The sequence below is a fragment of the Thalassophryne amazonica genome, chromosome 18, assembly GCF_902500255.1.
Source record: "Thalassophryne amazonica chromosome 18, fThaAma1.1, whole genome shotgun sequence".
Classification (NCBI taxonomy): domain Eukaryota; kingdom Metazoa; phylum Chordata; class Actinopteri; order Batrachoidiformes; family Batrachoididae; genus Thalassophryne; species Thalassophryne amazonica.
The window spans coordinates 36,718,649-36,743,611 of NC_047120.1; the positions used below are offsets into that span (position 1 = coordinate 36,718,649).

General features: G+C 40.5%; 1 protein-coding gene across 1 annotated transcript in view; it reads left to right on the plus strand.

Moving 5' to 3' along the window:
• The first annotated feature begins 235 nt into the window (after positions 1 to 235).
• Positions 236 to 24,963, plus strand: part of sdk2b (sidekick cell adhesion molecule 2b) — a 1,022,446-nt gene continuing 997,718 nt past the window's right edge. Inside the window, exons 1-2 of the mRNA XM_034194673.1 lie at positions 236 to 555; positions 606 to 768. Of these exons, the coding sequence (XP_034050564.1) occupies positions 678 to 768 (91 nt within the window). The 5' untranslated portion in view covers positions 236 to 555; positions 606 to 677. The remainder of the gene's footprint in view (positions 556 to 605; positions 769 to 24,963) is intronic.

Sequence of the window (24,963 nt, forward strand, 5' to 3'; positions counted from 1 at the left end):
ACATCCTGCGTCCTCACACACAACCCCGGCACTCGTCCGCCGACGCACGCCGGCAGCCGGGCTCTCCTCCGCTGCAGCCTTCGGAACTTTCTCCCCCTTGATTTCTTTCCTCACTCTTCCTCCTCTCCGGAGCTGCCGAACTCCTTCCGTGGCGGTGCCGTCCGACACCAGCGGGGCGACCTCGCGTGTAGGAACTTTGCTCCGAAACGATCGGAGGAAAAAAAAAAAAAAAAAAAAACTCTCCTCATTGATCTGAGAAAGAAATATAAACATCAAAGGGAGCTTTTTTTAAACGTGCGCAGGAGGACAGAAGGCATCACCTGAAGGACGCAGGGGCAGGATGGAAAAGTGATGTGCAGGTTACAGGTGCGGGGAAGCTGCGATTGACTGAACGCACGGGAGCCCCGATTCAACTCGGCAATTCAACTCGACATTCTTTTACTATCACCACACACACAAGTGTGGGACCAGAAGTGACATAAACGAACAATTCCGCAAACAAAAGCTCTTACCGGACGTTTGGAACGAACAGGCTGCAGCGGCGGCTCTTGCGCACCCAGCTTGGCGCGCACCGCGCGGCAGCACGCTCCACGCACGGACAAGACCCGCAGCGGGAGGACACGGGACAGAGGACGGCTCTCCGGGCACTTGTTGTCCACTTGTGCCGTGTTGGGACCATGTTCAAGGAGTCTTGGAGCGGATCGATGTGGCGCGCCACATGGATTTTATTTTTCCGCTTACTCCTCATCCACTGCGCAAACGCTCAAGGTAAGAGGAGAGTTTAAGTTGAGCATTTTGTCTTCAGTCCACTTCACAAATAAGTCATAATAGTAATACTTTTTAAAAAAAATCAGGGGTTTGAGGATTAGTCCACGTGACATTTTCTCTTCACCTGCCAAATATCAACAAAATGCAGCTGATTATCATTTTTTTTTTTGAACATGTGCTGTTGCCTATTGTTATGGTGGTATAATTAATTAATCAATCGATCAATCACACGCCTCCTTTGGAAGTTGAACTTTGCGCGTAAACAGATGCGCGCATTGGCTTTGCAGGGCGCGCGGCATTAACTGTTTGTAAATTAATTGCCTGTCGGATTTGCGCAGCCTGGTGGTTTCCCTCCCCCTCTCTTCCCTCACCGCAGGGGGATGCAACAGCCAGACGTTGGCGATCTGCAGCCTCAGGACCAGCGTGGATCGGAGATGCCAGACCTGGACTCAAATTGTCAGCGGAATAATCCCATAAAAAAAAATCCCTGGAGCACCTTATAGTGACTTCAGTGCACCCTCAGGACTGTGGTTTAGATTTTGATCTGCCTTTTAGACAGTCCTGTGTTGGGTATGGTCAGATATGATAGCGGTCATGGGACACATTCTGATCAAACGGACCTGGCAGTACAGTCATAACCAGAATGTTATCATACAGCTGCATCCAAAAGCACTGCAGGGATAAGCTGTTTTATGTATTGTTCTCATCTCAATAAATCCCAGACAACTATTTTTTTTTTTTTGGTGAACCAAAAGCTCCATCTTCTCTCAAACAATATCTCTTTATTTCCCCTGTATCTGCAGATGACTTATTCAGTTCCCTCTTCATTCAAAACTGAAGAGTTGTGGCAGGTCTTCAAACAATGAAAGAGTGGATTGAAGCCAGAGTGGGAAGTCACAGTGAATGATGACCAGCATGTAAAATGCATGGAGCCTGAAATCACAATAGTGAACGGAAGCAGGAATATGTTGTTTCTGCAGGGAGTCACACTGGCCGATTTGTAAGGCGGTGGTCAAATGGAGAAGCATAAATGCATTTTTTTTCTTTACTGAATTGAACTTATTGGGTCATTTCAGAAGTAAGTTTTTTCATCACTAGATGGTTTGTCTTCGGATATTTTACAGCATTGGCCAGTGCCGGATCATGATCGGATACCACTGCTGTTTATTAACAGTCTAGTCACTAATAGATACCTATTGGTATCATATCCTGTTTTTAAAGGTGCAGGTTTCTACAACTTGAAATCACGATTTTAGCTACAACTAATGTACAACCACAGTTCCAATGAAGTTGGGACGTTGTGTAAAATGTAAATAAAAACATAATACAATGATTTGCAGATCCTTTTCAACCTATATTCATTTGAATACATCACAAAGACAAGATATTTAATGTTGAAACTGATAAAATTTATTGTTTTTGTGCAAATATTTGCTCATTTTGAAAAGGATGTCTGCAACACATTTAAAAAAAAGGTGGGACAGTGGTATGTTTACCACTGTGTTACATCACCTTTCCTTCTAACAACACTCAATAAGCGTTTGGGAACTGAGGACACTAATTGTTGAAGCTTTGTAGGTGGAATTCTTTCCCATTCTTGCTTGATGTACGACTTCAGTTGTTCAACAGTCCGGGGTCTCCGTTGTCGTATTTTGCGCTTCATAATGCGCCACACTAGGGCTGCAGCTATCGATTATTGTAGTAATCGAGTATTCTATCGATTATTCTGGCGATTAATCGAGTAATTGGATAAAAAGTACTTTTGCGTTTTAAACAACATCAATAGTCCAGGGCTGTCCATAAGCAATGGCGCAATGTCACTGCGCCAAAGTGTTTGCATTTTGATGAAATGGCGATGGGATGTGGCCTTCTATTTTGTTCTCTCCAATTTGTAAAAATTAATCATTTTTAAGTTTTTGTTTTTTTTAAAGTTTTTTTTATAAAGGTTGATGGACTGGGTCCCTGCATGATTTTCTTTTATCCCTCTTTCTCTTCAGCAGATGCATTTCAGCTGGAGGTTGAAAATGCAAGCCTCGCAGTCAGTTTTTTATTATTATTTTATTTAAGTTACCGTGTTTGTGAAGTGTTGTGTGTTGCCCAAAAATGCAAAAATTAAAAAGTCAAACACTCAGTGTGAGTCTGAGGGAAACACAGAAGAAAGTGGACTTCTGCTGTTTGTCAATGTAGCCAGGGACAGAGCTATGACTCGCCCGGTCTGACAGCTCCTCACACTGGGCAGAGAGAGACAACAGCCGGCCTCCGGGTCAATAGTCCCTCCCCACGTAGCACAAACTGTGTGTTTTTTAAAAATAGACACACGCTGCTTCACTTTAAATGCACAGTAAGTCTATTTCAGATGATCAGCGTGGACCATCTTTCTCTTAAAAGGCTTTATTTTACCCTGTGTGTCACGTTGGAAAGCGGTACCTATCGTTGCTAATTTGATTAACTGTTATGCTCGTCTTCTTCTGTTTTTTTTTTCTGCAGACGTTGCAGCGCCACACACAGGCCTGGCATATGTACTACTACGTTAAACGAAGCTTCAAGGCACAGAATTTGCCTCGAACATTTTTTGTAATTGAATTATTCGAGTTACTCGACTAATCGTTTCAGCCCTATGCCACACATTTTCAATGGGTGACAGGTCTGGATTGCAGGCAGGCCAGCCTAGTACCCACACTCTTTTACTACGAAGCCACGCTGTTGTAATGTGTGCAGAATGTTGCTTGACATTGTCTTGCTGAAATACGCAGTGACATCCCTGAAAAAGATGTTGCTTGGATGGCAGCATGTGTTGCTCCAAATTTGGATGTACCTTTCAGCATTGATGGTGCCATCACAGATGTGTAAGTTGCCCATGCCATGGGCACTAACACACCCCATACCATCACCGATGCTGGCTTTTGAACTTTGCGCTGATAACAATCTGGATGGTCTTTTTCCTCTTTTGTCCAGAGGACACAATGTTCATGATTTCCAAAAACAATTTGAAATGTGGACACATCACACCACAGCAAACTTTTCCACTTTGCGTCTGTCCATTTCAAATGAGCTCGGGCCCAGAGAAGGTGGCAGTGTTTCTGGATGTTGTTGATGTGTGGCTTTCGCTTTGCATGGTAGAGTTTTCACTTGCACTTGTAGATGTAGTGATGAACTGTGTTAACTGACAATGGTTTTCTGAAGTGTTCCTGAGCCCACGCAGTAAGATCCTTTACACAATGATGTCTGTTTTTAATGCAGTGCCGCCTGAGGGATTGAAAGTCACGGGCTTTCAATGTTGGTTTTTGGTCATACTGCTTACATGTAGAAAGTTATCCAGATTCTCTGAATCTTCTGATTATATTATGGACTGTAGATGATAGAATCGCTAAATTCCTTGCAACTGAACGGTGAGAAACATTGTTCTTAAACTGGACTATTTTTTCACACAGTTGTTCACAAAGTGGTGATCCTCACCCAATCTTTGCTTGTGAACGGCTGAGCCTTTTGGGATGCTCCTTTTATACCAAATCATGACACTCACAATTACTGTCCTCAATTCTCAAATGCTTATTGAGTGTTGTTAGAAGGAAAGGTGATGTAATACCACTTCATTGGAATTGGGGTTGTAATTTTAAACTTATGGTAACTTTATACTTAAACATTTAGTTATTTTGTACTTTCTATTAATGTTTTTCCATCCAGTGGCTTCACATTTCCATAAATGCACCATAATTTTCCCACAATGCACTACAATATTTTAGCGAGAAAATTGGAGAGTGCCAAAAGACTAGATCAATCATGGGCACAGAAGGTGGCAGTTTTTTTTTTCTTTTCTTTTCTTTTTGAGTGAGAAACCTAAATTAATGGGTCTGAAAAGGAGGAAGGTGGTTCATACAGGTAGTGTTTGTGATGCTCCATTGTGTACCAACACATCTGGGAAGGATAAGGCGCTAGGGATCAAGCAATCATAGGAGAGATTCCCTCACAAAGAACCAAAAAGATTACAGCTTTGGAGAAAAGCCATCCCTTGGGATAAATGGACACCAAAACTGCACAGCAAAATATGTTCTGACAATTTTAAAGGAGGTAAATTGAAAAATCTTTCCCATCAAATCAGAAATAGTCTCTCATGGATCTCTCCTAAGAAACATGGCAAGATATTTCGGGATGGAAAGCCACTGGATACTCTATTTTCTTGTTAATTACATACATTCCTCCCAGATGGACGTGCCTGGAACACCTCCCTTGGGAGGTGCCCAGGAGGCATCCTTACCAGATGCCTGAACCACCTCAGCTAGCTCCTTTCAATGTGAAGGAGCAGCTACTCTACTCCCAGCCTCCCACGGATGACCGAACTTCCAACCCTATCTCCTAAGGGAGACACCAGTCACCCTCCTGAGGTAGCCCATTTTGGCCGCTTGTACCCACGATCTAGTTCTTTCAGTCATGACCCAACACTCATGACCATAGGTGAGAGTATGAACGAAGACTGACCAGTAGATCGAGAGCTTCGCCTTTTGGGTCAGTTCCCTTTTCTTTACAACAGTACGGCAGCGCAAATGCTGTACCACCCCTGCTGCGCCAGTTCTCCAGCCAATCTCATGCTCCATCATCCCCTCACTCACGAACAAGACTCTGAGGTAACTGAACTCCTTCACTTGGGGCAAGGCCGTATTCCCTACCTGGAGTAGGCAATCCATCAGTTTTCTGCTGAGAACCATGGCCTCAGATTTAGAGGTGCTGATCCTCATCCCAGCCACTTCACACTCGGCTGCGAACTGATCCAGTGAGTCTTGAAGGTCACCGGCCGATGAAGCCAACAGGACCACATCATCTGCAAAAAGCAGTGATGAGACCCTGAGCCCACCAAACCGGACTTCCTCTTAACTTACTAAATAAAATTACACACATGCACACTTTTAATATATACTTGTAGATGATTTACCAATCCTGTTGGAATGGCGTGCGAGTCCAGAATGTAATTATAACATTGTTCAGTATTGTTAGTTAATATCCATAATTTCTCCAAAACATATTAGTCCTGTCAACTTTCCATTTTGGTGGCATTCATCCCTGACCAAAAATACATAAGCATCTCAAATGGCAAATGTCAGCTCTCTACAGTTTGTCTGTGATTGACGTTACATGCATGCATGCAGAGCTTTTTGTTTTCTCTGTATTCTGCTGCAAGCACGCAATTTTATTTTTACATATCCACAAACATAGACTGTGGCGGAGACATAAAAAGCACTACACTTTTCACTCAGGGTAATGGCAACATGACACTTAACTAAACTGACTAAACCAATTGAAATACAAAAACACAAATCAATAACACTAACACTGTTAAACTAATATGAACCACGACAATGACATTTAAAACCCCAAAACCCTGAACTCCCATGGTACATTGCAGTTGAAAGGACTCCAAAAATTAGTCCTATCAATATTTTGTTTTCACAACATTCATCCATCCATCCATCCATCCATCCATTTTCTTCTGCTTTATCCAGAGTCGGGTCGCGGGGGCAGCAGCGTAAGCAAAGCCACCCAGACCTCCTGATCGACACACACCTCCCCCAGCTCCTCCGGGGGAATCCCAAGGCGTTCCCAAGCCAGCCGAGAGATGTAGTCCCTCCAGCGTGTCCTGGGTCTTCTCCGGGGCCTCCTCCCAATGGGACGTGCCCGGAACACCTCTCCAGTGAGGCGTCCAGGGGGCATCCGGAAAAGATGCCTGAGCCACCTCAACTGACTCCTTTTGACGTGGAGGAGCAGCGGCTCGACTCCGAGCTCCTCCGGAGTCACCGAGCTCCTTACCCAATCTCTAAGGGAGCGCCCAGCCACCCTGCGGAGGAAACTCATCTCAGCTGCTTGTACTCGCGATCTCGTTCTTTCGGTCATGAGCCAAATCTCATAACCATAGGTGAGGATCGGAACGTAGTTCGATCGGTAAATCAAGAGCTTTGCCCCCCTACTCGGCTTACCCAAAATACATAAGCATACCAAACAGCAAATGTCAGCTTCTCCAGTTTCTCCATGATCAAAACCATACACATGCATGCATGCATGGATACACTTGCAGCCATACGCATGCATGCATACACACACATAGAGACCACTTGGGTATATAGATATATAGCCTTACCATAGCCTAGCTATCCTCCTTGTAGCATTTCTGGGTGTCTGACGGAGTGCAAAAAAGCATAATGCAGAGTAGTGTGAATGTTACTCCCTGTCATTATTCACATAAAGGATGTCCCTACCGAAATGTGAGTGTGGTCTTTCTGTTTGAGAGCATGGTTTATTATTTGCACTCATTCTGTAAGACCCAACACATCTTATTGTGTTCATTCAGATCTTGTTTTACAGTGGTCGGCATTAGTTATAGTGCTGCATGATTAACCAAATTTTCATCATGATCGCAACATAAGCATATGCCATACAAACATTACAAAACACTACCTAAAACATTGTGAACCAGAGAAATCATTTTACTCAAATGCACCATGAGACGTTAATTGTCCCACTATGTAGTGCCACTTCCAAATAGTCTGTGTTTATCACTGAGGTCCACCACGATTGTAATTGCCACTTCAATGAATATGCACAATAAATGGACACATTTCTCATAAAAAAGACAGGTTCTATGTAAAACATAATGAATTTACCATAATCATATGAGGTGCTTAAAATTATATTAAGTTAGTACGACTGTTTTTGGACATGAAAAGTTTTTTTTTTTTGTAATAAGACCCTTAAGGCACTTGACTGCAAAACGTGCATCAGATATGCTTTGGGGAGAAGCACTTAAATTACCTTCTGTCTAAATATTTGTTAATTTATCACAAATAATAGCATTATGGCCATACTGAACAGTGATACTGCACATCGAAGATTTTTCTTATATTTTGCAGGCCTAATTATCACCACCATTTGCTGTGGAATGTTGAACAGATAGTCCTTCAGTCAGATGTGTATACAGGAGCCGCTTGTCACACATGCAGATAGTGCCATCTTATGGTGATAGGTGATAATGCAGTATTTTTTGACATACAAATCACTGAGGAATATGAGTTGCAGGATGAGCCAAACAAGTTTAAAAAAGGGGGTCATAATCTGGAAAATATGGTGTTAATTTCCTAGCAAGAGCAGTAAAATTTGAAAGTGGGTAATCAAAAAGAGAAGTAAGAGAAGGTAATACAACCCCTGGCAAAAATTATGGAATCACCGGCCTCAGAGGATGTTCATTCAGTTGTTTAATTTTGTAGAAAAAAAGCAGATCACAGACATGACACAAAACTAAAGTCATTTCAAATGGCAACTTTCTGGCTTTAAGAAACACTATAAGAAATCAAGAAAAAAAGATTGTGGCAGTCAGTAACGGTTACTTTTTTAGACCAAGCAGAGGAAAAAAATATGGAATCACTCAATTCTGATGGAATCACCCTGTAAATTTTCATCCCCAAAACTAACACCTGCATCATATCAGATCTGCTCGTTAGTCTGCATCTAAAAAGGAGTGAACACACCTTGGAGAGCTGTTGCACCAAGTGGACTGACATGAATCATGGCTCCAACACGAGAGATGTCAATTGAAACAAAGGAGAGGATTATCAAACTCTTAAAAGAGAGTAAATCATCACGCAATGTTGCAAAAGATGTTGGTTGTTCACAGTCAGCTGTGTCTAAACTCTGGACCAAATACAAACAACATGGGAAGGTTGTTAAAGGCAAACATACTGGTATACCAAGGAAGACATCAAAGCGTCAAGACAGAAAACTTAAAGCAATATGTCTCAAAAATCGAAAAATGTACAACAAAACAAATGAGGAACGAATGGGAGGAAACTGGAGTCAACGTCTGTGACCGAACTGTAAGAAACCGCCTAAAGGAAATGGGATTTACATACAGAAAAGCTAAACGAAAGGTATCATTAACATCTAAACAGAAAAAAACAAGGTTACAATGGGCTAAGGAAAAGCAATTGTGGACTGTGGATGACTGGATGAAAGTCATATTCAGTGATGAATCTCGAATCTGCATTGGGCAAGGTGATGATGCTGGAACTTTTGTTTGGTGCCTTTCCAATGAGATTTATAAAGATGACTGCCTGAAGAGAACATGTAAATTTCCAGTCATTGATGATATGGGGCTGCATGTCAGGTAAAGGCACTGGGGAGATGGCTGTCATTACATCATCAATAAATGCACAAGTTTATGTTGATATTTTGGACAATTGAAAGGATGTTTGGGGATGATGAAATCATTTTTCAAGATGATAATGCATCTTGCCATAGAGCAAAAACTGAAAACGTTCCTTGCAAAAAGACACATAGGGTCAATGTCAATGAGCAGATCTGATTTGATGCAGGTGTTAATTTGGGGGATGAAAATTTACAGGGTGATTCCATAATTTTTTCCTCAGAATTGAGTGATTCCATATTTTTTTCCTCTGCTTGGTCTAAAAAAGTAACCGTTACTGACTGCCACAATCTTTTTTTCTTGATTTCTTATAGTGTTTCTTAAAGCCAGAAAGTTGCCATTTGAAATGACTTTAGTTTTGTGTCATGTCTGTGATCTGCTTTTTTTCTACAAAATTAAACAACTGAATTAACATCATCTGAGGCCGGTGATTCCATAATTTTTGCCAGGGGTTGTATTCACAAAAAAAAGTCAACAGTGGAAGATAATATTGGATATTTTTCAGTGCTATGATCAGTTTTACAGAAAGTTCATCTTGGTGCTGATGTGTATGAGAGCATGAACTGGTGTTATGTTAGAGGTGTGGGCCAGGTAGCACGACTGTCACTGAACATTAAATATCAGGCAAAATAGTGTTTGATCAACATGCAATGGTAAGCCACGCCTTAGTGGCTCATGAATCAAAAGACAGGTAAAATTCACATTATGGAGTCTTTAAAAAAGGGGCAGGTTTGATACCAGCATACCTGGTTGTTGCACGTAAAACTTTTCAACATGTTATTTGAAACATGACACACACTTTGTGTAACCATTGAAGAAACATGGACAATTAAGAAACCAATGATTTTCATTTCAGCACCTTCTCCAGCTTCCTATGGTGGTGTTTTTTAATGTTTGTTTGTTGTTGTAACTTCACTAAACATAATAATAATAATAATAATAATAATTCTCTCTCCTCTCAACTCTTTCTCACAGAAAATACAAAATGTCAAAATGAAAATTCCAAATGTAGACTTTTGCATCCAGTATAAGTCTTATGTTTGTCTGTCAAATAAGGCTATAAAGTGTTGCAAAAATGACTGGAATATGTTTTTTTTTTTCTTCAAAGATGTGATGTGACATTTCGTAAAACTAACAAAGTGTTTGACATGTTAGCACTAATAATGGTGAATATGAAACGCTGAGATTGTAACTGTACATGCACAGTCAGGCCAGGTTGGGCATCATGCCATGTTTTGCTGCATCCACCACATTAGGGAGCTATTATCCGCCCTAACTGGTAACCACCCAGTCAGACTTCTGGACCAACCCCACTTTTTGAAAGTAGCCATATGTCTTCTGTGGCTCTCTATTACTATGGTCCGTAGTAAGGAGACACACCTTCCTTGCATGATGATCACTGAAGCAAAACACATAACCATAATGGTGTTGCTGTTTTCTCCCTCAGTCAAAGTTGAAACAACAATTTTTGAGTTGGCACACTCAAAAACTTCAAATCAGTTTTTTTTTTTTTTTTTTTTTTTTTTTTTGCCTTTGAACACCTTATTTCTTGGTGTTATGAATGCATGTTGCTGTTGGGACCTAATGCCAAATTCAGAAATTTATGCACTTGCATAAGTGTCAGAGTATACTGTAGGTTTGCTACAGTTCTGGATCAAGACTACTGGGGCTGTTCCACACCTTTTGAAGCATCATAGTACCTCCTTGATCCATCCTTGTCAGTCTTGAACAAAGTTGGTACCTGTAGTAGTTTCTGTCGTCATTGGCACTAGATTTGAAATTGGGATCCAATTTTTTTAAATGTTCAAAAATTTTACCTAGATTATTAAAATTGTTGATGGTATGTGATGACATCTGGGTATTCATCATCTTAACAGCTTCAGTCAAGTTCTAACCTTTTCAAACGGAGTATTCGTAGTGACTGCGGGTTGACACTTGTTTGATCGTGCTCCATAGAGGTAAAGGTTTGAAGCTGAAGCAGTGTTTGTTGGGGTTTTTGTTGAAAGTCTATCATGTCTGGCTGATGGTGCAGCTCCTTTCTTTCGTTTTCGGGTGGGTTGACAGATTAAATTGTTTCACCCATTTTTTGCACTTGTTTTTGTATCGTGGGTGATTGTTGAAAACTGACACCTTGTGGAATAGCAGTTTACGATCCATCCTTTTAAGGGTGCTTTTGTGTAGGCTCTCAGTTGTCCAGGTGGTTTCCATAGTAGAGAAGCTTGAATCTTCGACTGGAGTGGGTTGCTTGACGTGAGGACGTTTCGCTTCAAATAGCAGAAGCTTCCTCAGCTAAAATTCTTGCTCTGGTAGTCTGACTTCTGCCTTGACTCTTGTAGAGAAGAATAAACAGAAGCCACAAAAGCTGGAGTTTTAAACGTAACCAGACCCCTCCTACCGAGAGGCAGACTGCTATAGGCTAGTGACTAAACAATAGCTCTAATTAGCACCTATTGTGCTCTAGTTAGCACCCTTTTAAGGATTTCCTGGAGCCATCAAAAATGTATCTGTATGGAGTGAAAGTGTCAAACGTGTAGAGAGTTTCATTTTTGTCAGCAGTGATGCTCATGTCTCTAGGTCCTTGGTGTATGAGATCAAGTGACACTTTGGAAGGGTGATGAGGTCCCTGGACAGAGGTGTTTGGTGAAGCCAAATAAGGTCCAAGTATTTTGGGTCTTTGTGTTTCCTGTCTAACTGTATGGTTGTGAGTCTTGGATGCTAACCAGTGACCTGGCAACAACTGGACATCGTTAGTACTCAGTCTCTTCAGGGAATCCGGATGTACCACTGGAGAGACTATGCATTAAACAAGCAGCTACTGAGTGAGACTTGGATGAGGAGTGTCATTTGCATTATGATGGACCATTAGCTACAGCATTTTGTCCATGTGTCACATTTCTCTGGGCATGGTCCAGCTCACAAGCAGCTTCTGGTGTTTAGGACACCAGGAACTGGAAAACATCAAGGAGAAACCAGTGTTTCACCTGGCCGAGGCAGATAGACTGCATGTTTTGAGAGGTGGAGATGGATCAGTTGTCTGCCTGGGTGGTTGCCATGCAAGACCCAAGGCAGTGGTGTAATGTGGTGGATGTGTCAACATGTGACACCAGCACATTCTGTCTGACCTGAATTTGACTTGGTTTTCCAAAATTTCATGATGGACCAAATCTAAATGTGATTCATACATACAGCATTATTAGGAGTTAGGTTTTGGGGTTTGGGTTAGTTGGGCTGAGGGTTAAGGTTTAAATTGTTTACTAGTATGTATGATGACATCATGTCATGAGCTGTTGTTACATTTGAGATGCTATGGACTAAGCTGTAACGCTTCATATATTTGAACCCAATGGGATGGGTTTGTATTGTACTCAGTCTTGAAAATAACCAAGTTCCATTACTAGTTACTTTATTTGTTACTTTTTACAGTTACTTCATTAGCAGCTTTATGCAGTTATTTTATTAGCAGCTGCAGACATCTTGTAAAGGGCCTTTCACACTGAAAGCTTCAGACATGTCAGAAGCGTCAAAATCGGTCTAAAAAACATTATTTTCAATGAGACGCGTTGCTTTTTAGACACGACACAAGCGTTGCATCAAAAGACGAGCTAAAACAACGCTTCTGACGAGAGCGCGCATTGCCGGTTGTGGGCAGGCTGACGCCGTCAAAGTTCAATCCAATCCAACTTTTGACACTCTGAGCTGTGACATAGCTTCGCGCTGTCCAATATGAACGACGCGTAGGGCCAAAACACAGAAGACTAGTGGCAGAAACCACTGATCTATACAAAACGGATCGGTGCAGAAACCACTGATCTATACAAAAACAGAAACGTGTCACAGGACTGCTCATTTATAGAGCAGTTTTCTGAAGAAAAATCCTTGGAAATGTTTTTTTGTTGTTGCTGTTTGTTACCTCAGAATTTCTTATTACTGTTAAAAAAAGTTTAGAACACTTGCAATTAAAATAGCTAAATAAATCAATAAATGGTTCTTTAGAAACCTTTCATCTGTAAATTAAAACCACCTGTTATTTCAGATTAGATAATTTCTTGTTTAACATGAGGAACCTTGGACATTTATTTTTAGACAAATAAAATAACAGTAAAGTCTGGTAGATTATTTATATCTCATTTCAACCAGAAAAAAGGACACTGTAAATAAATACAAATGTTTATTATAAATGCAACAGGAAATAATTTAACAATGACTGCAGTGTGATTGTAAAGTAGGATTTCTGTGACATAAACCCCATGATGAATTTTTTAATGGTCATTTCAACTTGTAATTTCGTGAAAATATGTAATTAATTGCCTTTAATATTGTTATCAGGACAGAGTCATTTCTAAAATATGAATTTGAGCACAATAAGTGGACAGCTTCTACCTGTGCAAATGTCTTTTGGACTTTGATTTGTGGACATTTTTAATGATCCGTTCATTTATTGTTAAAACATAAAATGAAACAGCTTTTTAAAAAATAATAAAATAGTTGCTGTTGAAAGAGCCTTTTATTTGGAAGCAGGTGATGTTCTGCTGGTTTCTCGGGACCAGATGAAGGTCTCTTCTGCAGCTTTGAACTCTGGTGGTGTTGCTGAAGACACTTTGTCCTATTTTGAAGAGCAGAGATGTTTTCTTTCGACTGGACTTCATGGTGTTCAGCTCATCAATGGAGGTTTGGTTGTCTGCACAGCAAATGTTCCTGATTGGGACAAATAAAAATATTTCTTTAAATATAAATAAACACTAAACAGTTTATATATTAAATAAATAAATAAATAAATAAATAAACAGAAAAAAACGATGGAAAAAAATGCCGGAAAAAAGTTATATAAAGTTGAAATTTGTGGTCTCCGAAAAAAGCTGTAGCTTTTTATTTGGTAATTACAAATTAAAGCGTTCACTCAGATCAACTGTGCTAAAAAGCTAAGCTAACATTAGCCGATCATTAAACCTTCACAGCAGTGCAGAAATGTAACGTTTTACTTTTATTTTATTCTCACCTCGATAAAGGTGCAGAACTAAACATCGTTGAGCAAACTGGAACTTCGCATATATCCAAAAATTGGGAGATTTCGGATTGAGTGGGTTTGCTCCATCACCCCGGCTGCCTGCCTTGGTCTGCTCAGGGATGATGCCTGAAGGCTGGCTTCTTCATGCGGGTTGGCCCGCTGTCGCGGTTCAATTAATATCCTACCAAGTCGTCAGTCCTCCCTCGGTCGGCGTCACTCCGAAAAGTAGCTGAAAAAAGCTTCTCCCAGTAGGGTGATTGGAGATTCATTCTACTGATGTTTTTTAAAGCTTTTTTGTGGTTCAGGCGACACAAATTCAAGATGGCGATCGCTGAATTTTTTTAGGTTGTGGAAATGGCCAGTGTGTGACGTAGCAATCTCCGCCCCCTTGCCGCTTCTGAAGCGAAGCGTCTGACGTCATGCGTCAGACGCGTCAGATGCGTTGGAAACGCATCCGATGGATTGGACTGACGTATTCGGTGTGAAAGGCCCATAACTAATAAGTAATGTAACTAGTAAGGTAACAGGTAATCTAACTTGGTTACTCATAAGATTGCATAATAAGCAAAGTAACTAATAGTTACTTTTTCAGTCTTGAAAATAGCCAAGTTCCATTATTAGTTACTTTTTTAGTTACTTTTTACAGTTACTTCATTAGCAGCTTTATGTAGTTACTGTATTAGCAGCTGCAGACAACTTGTAACTAACAAGTAATGTAACTAATAAGGTAACTAGTAATCTAGCTTGGTTACTCTTAAGATGGTGTAATAAGAAAGTAACTAATAGTTACTTTTTCGAGTACTCAATCTTGAAAATAACAAAGTTCCATTACTAGTTACTTTTTTAGTTACTTTATACAGTTACTCCATTAGCAGCTTTATGCATTTACTTTATTAGCAGCTGCAGACAACTTGTAAGTAATGAGTAATGTAACTGATAAGGTAACTAGTAATCTAGCTTGGTTACTCTTAAGACTGCACAATCATTAAAGTAATTAATAGTTACTTTTTTGAGTACTCCGTCTTGAAAATAACCAAGTTCCGTTCCTAGTTATTTTATTAGTTATTTTTAAGTTACTTTATACAGTTACTTCATTAGCAGCTTTATGCAGTTACTTTATTAGCAGCTGCAGACAACTTGTAAGTAATGAGTAATGTAACTGATAAGGTAACTAGTAATCTAGCTTGGTTACTCTTAAAACTGCACAATCATTAAAGTAATTAATAGTTACTTTTTTGAGTACTCCGTCTTGAAAATAACCAAGTTCCGTTCCTAGTTATTTTATTAGTTATTTTTAAGTTACTTTATACAGTTACTTCATTAGCAGCTTTATGCAGTTACTTTATTAGCAGCTGCAGATAACTTATAACTAAAAAATAATGCAACTAATAAGGTAACTAGTAATATAGCTTGGTTACTCTTACGCAGTGATGCCGGTAACGCGTTACTTAGTAACGCGTTACTCTAATCTGACCACTTCTTTTAGTAACGAGTAATCTAACGCGTTAATCTTTCCAAGTCAGTAATCAGATTAAAGTTACTTCTCCATGTCACTGTGCGTTACTATTATTTTTCATTGTGGGTCCATAGCAGCATTAAACTTGGTCTGTGGGCAGGGGGTCAGGGTTCGACTGAACGTCCCACTTTAAGCGAGCTGTGAGCTTTTCATCCACGGTTTTTTGCAGCTGCTCGACTCGTCCTCACCTCTTAAAGCGCGGTGATCAGCACATCTGCACTGAGCTTTACGAAGACATTTTTATACTTTTTTCCTCCTTTATTTAGAATTCTGAGCTGAGCCACTCTGTATCGTCTCGTTAAAAACAGCTGATCCACGACGCGTCAACAACTAACACTATTTTCCACTCAAATGCACCTAAACTCTCTTTCTGAGGACCACATGATGTGAAAACGCAATAAAACTTTCTTACCTGTAAATCTGGTCCTGTTTTCTGCATAAATAAATGTTATCCATTCTTTGTGCTCAAACGCCAAAGCAGGGGCGAATCCAGATGGGATGGGGGCGTGGGGGAGGGATGTGCCCCCCCCCCACAACAGCCCTAGATTAAAGATCCAGTTTTGAAGCCGTTTTTTACTACAACTACTAATATTGCTTAAAATAATAATAATTTCGACAAGTAAAATGTTTAGAGAGAATTTAAATGTTAGAAAAATGTTAGAATTTAATAGTTACATTTATAAACAATGTAGGTTTGAAATTGCAAGTTTTACTGTTACAGTGCTGTCAACAGTTAAATATGAGGTCAAGAAAGAGGTCTTTATTTTACTTTTTATAAAACAAGTATTTATTTTCATTGAAGTCAAGAAAGGGTGACTATAAAGTGAGTTTTGGCAAAACAGGTATCATTGTCATGTTGACGTGGGTTGTTGTCGACAGCTGGGAAAGTAACTAAAAAAGTAACTAGTAATCTAACTTAGTTACTTTTACAATTGAGTAATCAGTAAAGTAACTAAGTTACTTTTTCAAGGAGTAATCAGTAATCAGTAATTGGATTACTTTTTCAAAGTAACTGTGGCAACACTGCTCTTACGGCTGCTTAATAAGCAAAGTAAATAATAGTTATTTTTGAGTACTTGATTTTGAAAATAACCAAGTTCCATATTTATTTTATTAGTTACATTCAGCAGCTGCTGACAAGTTGTCCACAGAAGCTAATGACGTATGAACTGTAATATGCAACTATAAAAAGTAACTGATAAAGTAAATTTTCAAAGTCACTGTGGTAACACTGGTTGGGAGGCAGGCACTCTAACCACCAGGCTAAAACCTATGGGCTCTAGCATTTGCAGTTTAAGCATCTTTTGGGCTTGAGTGAGGTTTACTAATGTCTTCTGCACAGCACCTCCTGCTGGCCTCTGTTACACCACCGTCACCATAACATGAATATCCAGGTAAAGAAGAATAATGGTAAATGGTAAATGGACTGCATATATATATATATATATATATATATATATATATATATATATATATATATATATATATATATATATATACTATTTCTACCTCATTTCTTATGTCTTGTACTGTTTCTGTGTAGGCTCTCAGTTGTCCAGGTGGTTTCCATAGTAGAGAAGCTTGAATCTTCGACTGGACTGGGTTGCTTAACGTGAGGATGTTTCGCTTCAAATCACAGAAGCTTCCTCAGCTAAAATTCTTGCTCTGGTAGTCTGACTTCTGTCTTGACTCTTGTAGAGAAGAATAAACCAGAAGCCAACAAAAGCTGGAGTTTTTTAACCTAACCAGACCCCACCAAAAAACTCCAGCTTTTGTTGGCTTCTGGTTTATTATTCTCTACAAGAGTCAAGACAGAAGTCAGACTACCAGAGCAAGAATTTTAGCTGAGGAAGCTTCTGTGAAGATTCAAGCTTCTCTACTATGTCTTGTACTGTTACAAGTATTATTATTATTGCTTATCCTTGCACATGCTGTTTGATGAACATTTTCCTCTACTTGCACCCACCTTGTGTGTTTTCTTAAGAGCTGTCGTAATGTGAATTTCTCCTCTGTGAGATCAATAAAGTTTTACTTATATAGCACTTTTCCATCTGCATCAGATGCGCAAAGCACTTTACAATTCTGCTTCACATTCTCCCTGATGTCAGGGTGCTGCCATACAGGGCGCTCACTACACACCGGGAGTGCAATAAGGGATTAAAGGCCTTGCCCAACAGCCCTTACTGATTTTCCAGTCAGGCGGGGATTTGAACCCATGATCTTCTGGACTCAAGCCCAACACCTTACCCACTAGACCATCACCTCCCCATAATAATCAGCTTCACGAATCTATCCCACCATGCAGGACAATGCAGAGCTATAACTTTTCATTTAGGAGAAGACGAGGGATGAACAGTCACTTCAATTGTTTTACGATTTGATGAAAAGTTGGTCCAACAAGCAGCTAAATGGTATTGCGTCACTTTTTTTTTCTCTATATGCACACTGCACATTCACATATGTCAGTGTCAATAATGAAATGATAATTTTGTGCAGCCCTAGAATCTAAATACCTTATCTTGGATGACAGGTGGGTAAAAATCTTGTCCTGCTCTTTGCTGTTGTGTTGCACAGGAATTGTCATTCAGATTTTGGTGCCACTGTAAGAAGAGAGTATTACCTCTGAGGATAGACTGTAAGACCTCTGTGGCACTCACTCAATAATCCAGTGTGGAGAAGATGAAAAAACCAAACATGACAGATATCCATCATTCATGAGTGTATGTCCTACTGCCTGACATTTCCCAGAGATTGATAACCGTTGTGTCGCGGGGATTAAGAATCATATGTCATATGGCCAAAAGTCAATGCCTTCTGCATTTTTTTTTTTTTTTGCATCTAATATGCACATATGCAACGATGCCCATGTCAAAGTTAAGCATGGACATTGCAAGTTATCTGTTCACTCCATCCTGCAGTAGCCATCAGGTTTCGTTACACAGTCACTCGCAGGTCAGAGAATGTTGAATTTAATTGGACTCTCTTCACACTGCTCAGAGTGGTGCTCATTGAAAGTGACCCTAGTGTGGGCTGCTCTCTTTCCAATGTGATGATTAGAGAACACGATGAGGCAAGTAGCATGCATCCAGATGGACGTTTCAGCCGCCGCTTGCCACATTTTAATGACCGGTCTACTGAAACGGCATTTTAACGACGTGGAGCGCCGCCTTTATCTACACCGCTGTGGTATTGAGTCTTGCTTTAAGGTTCGCTGTGCAGAAAGAAGTCAGCCTCACTTCTTTCATTTGGTATATTCATTCATTCAACATCGTTGCCTGCAGCAGAGAGGAAAAAAAAATGCATTTACATGTTAATAAAAAATATTTCTGTACCTGGCAGATGGTGACAATAATGATATTTGATTTCTCAGTGGGTTTGATATTGCTTTATGTGGGAGTAATACTTTTAAAGGAATGCTTCAGGAAGCTGGATCTATTCCTAAAAATTATGGTTTTAAATGGAGGCTGCAGCTAAGGTGCCGTTGTAGGTAGGTGATACCTGCAGGTGCAGTAGCGCTGCAACAAATGGATTTAGTTTGATTTTCGATTATTTTTACAATTGATTGATTAGTCCTTAATTTCACACAACAGGCTGTGTTTGTGTGTTTGTGTGTGTGTGTGTGTGTGTGGGGGGGGGGGGGGGGGGGGGGGGGGTCCATTGTAATCTTCCATAAAGCCAAGCGTCAACGCTCAGACCCGTATTTTGACATTAACCTGAAAGTGCAGTTCCTTGACTGGCTGCTTGAGGCTGGTTCCAAAATAGAGCACACCGGGCAGATTTTTTTCTTTTTCAAAAATAAATCACTTCACTAAATACCAGACTTAAGAAAACTAAATGCAAACAAACAAATCCCAAAACCCGACGAACTCCACTGGAGTGTCTCTTTTGTGTCACTTTTGTCTGCTCCAAGTCCAAGAACAAACAGAAGAAAGTTCCTTTGTAGTTCTAAAACATATTTAGGGTGTTTATTTTTACTCACGTTTTGTTCCTCCCACATTATTCCTCTCTACTATCATGTCATAACAATTACATGCACATGACCAATTATGCAAACTAGATGATGGCTAGGGTGGTCCTCTACAGCATGTCAAAAATTAAAATGTGACTTTTTTTAAGGTGCTTCCTGACAAAATTGTTCATCTTGGTAAGAAAATATTTTGTGCTAAATTTTACTTCAGTACAACAATTCTAACCACTGCCGCACGCGGGGTGAAAATTAAGACTATTCTGGTACATTGTGCAAACCAACAATAACAATGTGCCTGTTCAGATATGAAATACAAATTGAAAGAACAATCTTATTTTATTTAAATTAGCATACAGGATACATAAAAATACATGAAGTGTCACTGTTAACATATCTGATAGGAACAAACAGTCATTTGGTTACAGTTTTCTTTGCTTCTGGGAACTGACGTTGATGCATCTCAACAACCTGCAGAAGGTATTGCCGCTGCTGCTCATCCTTTGTCAGGATTTGGTTGTAATCCTGAATAAGGGGCACTCCCCGCTCTGCAAAATCATTGACAGCAGCAATGCCATGCAGGACCTGCTGTGACAACTGGAATGATGGGTCATCCTCCCACTCTGATGGGTCCTTGACGAGGAAGTCCATGTTAAGTTTGAATGCCTCAAAAATGCGACTTGAGGCAGATGTAACAAAATCTGCCACAGTTTTGGTAGCAATAGCTTCCTTTGCTTCTAGGTCCACTGTAGCACGTGGTTGAGGATCATCATCACCTTCCTCCCTGAGAGCAGCCACGATCTTACGCTTCACATCATGTGCAATGCTGCTGTCAAATACAGCAAGTCTGGCCAACTCTTCGCTCAGGTACCACAGATGTCTGGCAGACTTCTTGCTGGTGGCCTTGGCAATGGCAGAATCAGGATAGGAGACCATGCCCTTCAAGAATGACAGATCCCCAGCTGAAGCAGTGACTGCAGAGGGAGCATTGAACCAGGCCTTGACATACAGTGCTCCAGTGAAAACTGTGAAGCGTTTCAGGCCAGAGAGCTCTTTAGCAGATAACTTAAACTGCTCTCGAAACAGAAAGATCTTGATCCCATAAATGACACGTGCCATCCACCTGGCACGATGAAGGGCACCTGGCTGCATGAACCTGAATCCCCTTGGAGGACAGTTACCAAAAAGAATGATGGTCAACTCTAGAAGTTCACGGTAGTCATCTCGTTGTTGGGCAGATTCCAGCTTCTGGATGCAGAACAACACAATCTGCTCCTTGTTGCTGAAAAACACTTCAGCAAGCACAGAGTTCACTGAGCTCAGTTCATCAGGTGTCATTGGTGTAAACTTGCTTTGGTCAATATGATTCCAGCTTGACTTGAACCTCTTGAAGATGGCTATATCTGGACCAGAAGATGGATCAAAGCATGTGACAAATGCCGCCTCTGCTACTAGCTCTAGAATGTGATGGCGGCATGCAAACTGGAAGAGTGGGCGTCCCAGTTTTTGTTGCAGCAGGGTGCATGCACCAAGTGCTGAGCCAGTATTACTGGTGTCAAAGCTCATGCCAACCACCTTGTCTGATAACTGCCAGTCCTCAAGACACTGCATAACAGCAGTGGCTGTTGCTTGGCCAGTACCCGCAGGATGTTTTGGCACACCAAGTAACTTTGCAGTTCCTCTTGGGTCAGTAATGATGACAGGAAGACGATCAACTTTCTGATTCCCATCGTCAGGAAGCAGTTTACCATCCCAATGAACTACCAGGCTTGTGCTGCTAGCATAACTCTTCTGAATCTCCTCTGCAATCACCTTCCTGTGGGTTTGCCTATGTCTACGGATCGACGACCGATTAATGACCAACTCTGATGGGTCATGACCCAGGGCAGAGGCTGTTGCTGACAGAACATGAACTGCTTCGGTCACTTATTTTTGTGCGGTCCAGGGCTGGAGTCAGCTCCGGTGTAACAATGTTCTGTGCACGCCAGCATGACCTTTTTGGAGGAGGTGGAGCCGCATTGTCCTCAGAATCTGTGACATCAGTATTGCTCTCTGTTGAAGACATCAGTTCAACAGTCTCTTCTCGTGCAGCCTTCAGCGCCATTTCATGCTGCTCCCTTGCAGTTGACATCTCAGCCTGTTGAAGAGCCCGTTCTTCCCTTCCTTCCAGCACTTTGTCAACACCAACCATAAAGCTACGTCGCCCTGGCTCCCGTTGTGCTTTAAGGAATTCGCGATCCTCTGGTATCTTAATCAACTGAAATGCTTGGACATGAGCAATGTCAAACAAGTCATTTAAATTTGCCTTGAATTCCTCCTCTTTCTTTATCTGAGATGCAGATTGTTTCGTCTTTCCCGTAGCTATTGATCGATACTGTTCCACTTTTCTCTCAAGCTTTTTAATAATGTTTCTTTCTTCTGCAGTTGGAATCCGTGCTTTCTCCCAGATGCTTAACACCTAAGTAACAACTTGAGTTGCTGCCCTCCTGATTTCTAGCTTCTCATCGCGGTGCATCTTGAAGTATCTTTGAAGAACTTCAGCCCAAGATGGTAGCTGATTTCCAGGTAGTTCATCTGAGGGGAAGCCAATCAGCCACACTACCTTCTTCTTTCTTATAGTACATGCCATTTTAATTACATGAATACTGAATAGACTCAAGTGCAGGACTAAATGGTGCCAACAGTACTTATAATAACTGCTGAACTGTGTTTTGTCTTCCAATTGCTGTATCCATTCAAGAACTCAAAATTTTACTCGCCTGTTGCAAAAACAGAGGTCAAGCGGCAGTGGTTAATATTTTTCAATTCTTATGAAATTTCACTCAATATATTATTTCACCAAATAGAACAAAAAAATGAAGAAGCACCTTGAAAAAGTTGAAGTTTGTATTTTAGGACCACCCTAATGATGGCATCACTTAAGGCACCTTGATACAGGTACTTGCAAGCATTTAACCCCTACACTGCCATGCAATTCATTGTGCAAATGTGTCCTGCTGGATACTGGGATTCGTGCCACTTTCTCTCTCTCTCTCTCTCTCTCTCTCTCTCTCTCTCTCTCTCTCTCTCTCTCTCTCTCTCTCTCTTGTGCATTTTATGACTTGGAGAACGTATTTTGGAATAGTCTAAAAGGTAATTATTTGTAATATTTGTATCATAATAGCTTGGTAAAACCACTGTATTTTCATTCCTTCTTATGAGTATCTGTAAAATTATGTTTATTGTAGATTTAACATCTCGTCATATCATTGAGATGAGCTGCGCTGCGATGTGCTGTGCTGACGTGAATTGTTTGCGCAATATTCATGATGTTGACATGATTAATGTCAGCTTCGCCAGAGATTTTTAACATTTCAAAATTTTCTTTGCACACTTGCATGAAGCCGCACACAGTTTATGAGTTTACAATCAGAGGGACAGCTCAGGTGGGACGGTTTGGAGACAAAGTCAGAGAGGCAAGATTGAGATGGTTTGGACATGTGCAGAGGAGGGACACAGGGTATATAGGGAGAAGGATGCTGAGGATGGAGCCACCATGCAGGAGGAGAAGAGGGAGGCCAAAGAGGAGGTTCATGGATGTGCTGAGGGAGGACATGCAGGTGGTTGGAGTGACAGAGAAAGATACAGAGGACAGGGTGGGATGGGAACCATTGATCTGCTGTGGCGACCCCTAACGGGAACAGCCGAAAGAAAAAGAAGAAGAATGAGTTTACTCTAAGGAACAACAGATTTCGTACCAGTTCACAGATTAAATGTGTGCAAGTGTCAAGGCACCATTCGTGACTTCTAGGATAGCTAATTTAGCAACTTTCTTTATGGAGGAATTGGAAACAGTACGGCTGTAACAGAGCCACTCGCTGTTGTGTTCCTTTTTGGTCTGTTAAGAGTATTTTATTACAAACAACCAGAGTAATACAGTTGTTGTGAGGCAAAATGTCCTAACCGATCATCTAAGACATTTCTGTCGGAATATTCACATGGAGTAACTCTCATCTTGTTTAATGTTGTATGATAACGGTGTTAGCAATTTTAGCAGCTATCCGTAGGTCTAATTAATGCACAAGGAAACATGCGCCTCATAACATTTACTGTCCACACTAAAGTAAAACATGAGGAAAAACACTGCGCAGTCCCCAAAAATATGAATTACTATACGCCCAAACTGAGGTTAGCCTGTTAGCTCGTGTTTCAGACTCGATGAGAGGGGTGTAGTAAGATTTTTTATTTAATCACACTCTAAGCTGCCCACGTTTTGCCACTTTAGCAATTGAGTTAATTGTGAATCAGTGTGGGCAGGGCTCTCAGCATGGTGACGCCCAGACAAAATTGTCATTTTGGCTGTTCCAGTTATCTAAAGAACCATCCTACTTTGTCAAAACATCCTACCGTAGGCTGAATTTATAAACACATCTGTCAAGTGACTTGCAGTAAATATAAATTTGTTCATTTACTCAGTATCTGTTTTTTCGAATGATGTAAACTTAGCAAAACTGGAATGCCAGATTTACCTAAACAGACACCAAACGCACAGGGTCCACAAAGCTAACATCATGCTAACACAAGTATGCTAATACAGAGAATATCAATCAAAGAAAAAAAACAAGCCACGGACAATAAGTTAAGTCAGACAAGGACTCAGATAAGACTTTGCTGTTGAACGACAAATTCAACAATTTCAAATCAAGTATTAACTTTAATAAAGTGGAAAACAATTAATACTGATTGCTGAACAATGACATTTTTGTGCACTATGCCTCGGTAGAATGTCTCTATATGTACGATGAAATGTTAGGACATGGGGTTTCCATTGAAAACCAATGGATATATACAGTCTATGCATAAACCAGGCACTGGATTGTTTTTCGTAACAAAATGAAAATTTAAGTAGAATTGTGTGTAGGATGTTTGGAGCTCACATAAATCACACACAAAAAAGAAAGCTTCTCCTTCCAACACTCCCCTAAGATGGTTTGGTTAATGTGAGTTGTTTTGTTTTTTGTTTTTTTCTTCCCCCTACTGTTCACATCCAATCATTTACTGAGGTCACGTCAACACAATGCTCTGTTCGCCTGCTGTTTTTGTCATTTCTAGCCCGCCTATTTTGGAAATTGGAGCAGCAGGGGATGGCTCATCGAAATGTCATATTTGTGCGCGCACACTTCTGCATCACTCAGGGTCAGCAGATTAGCGTGACTCATCACAGTTCTGTTTTAAGCAATTATTTATTTATTCATAATGAGGAGCAAGCGCTCAAGATTTAACAATTGGTGCCTGCAAAGGAATTAGTGCTTTCATATTGTGATTGAGCATCGATGCATGAAATGTTTGGAGTCTGTGGTCTTTTTTTTTTTTTTTTTAGTTTACTGTCATCAGCGCGGACCTTGATGTGGTAACCGATGTGGAAGAGGTCATCTTAATTTTAAATCTGTGAGGAAATTGAATTGAAATTATATGGTTGGAATGAAATGCAGTTTGAGCACATTTCTGATTGCTTGAGAAGAAAATAAAATTGAATGTATGGTTAT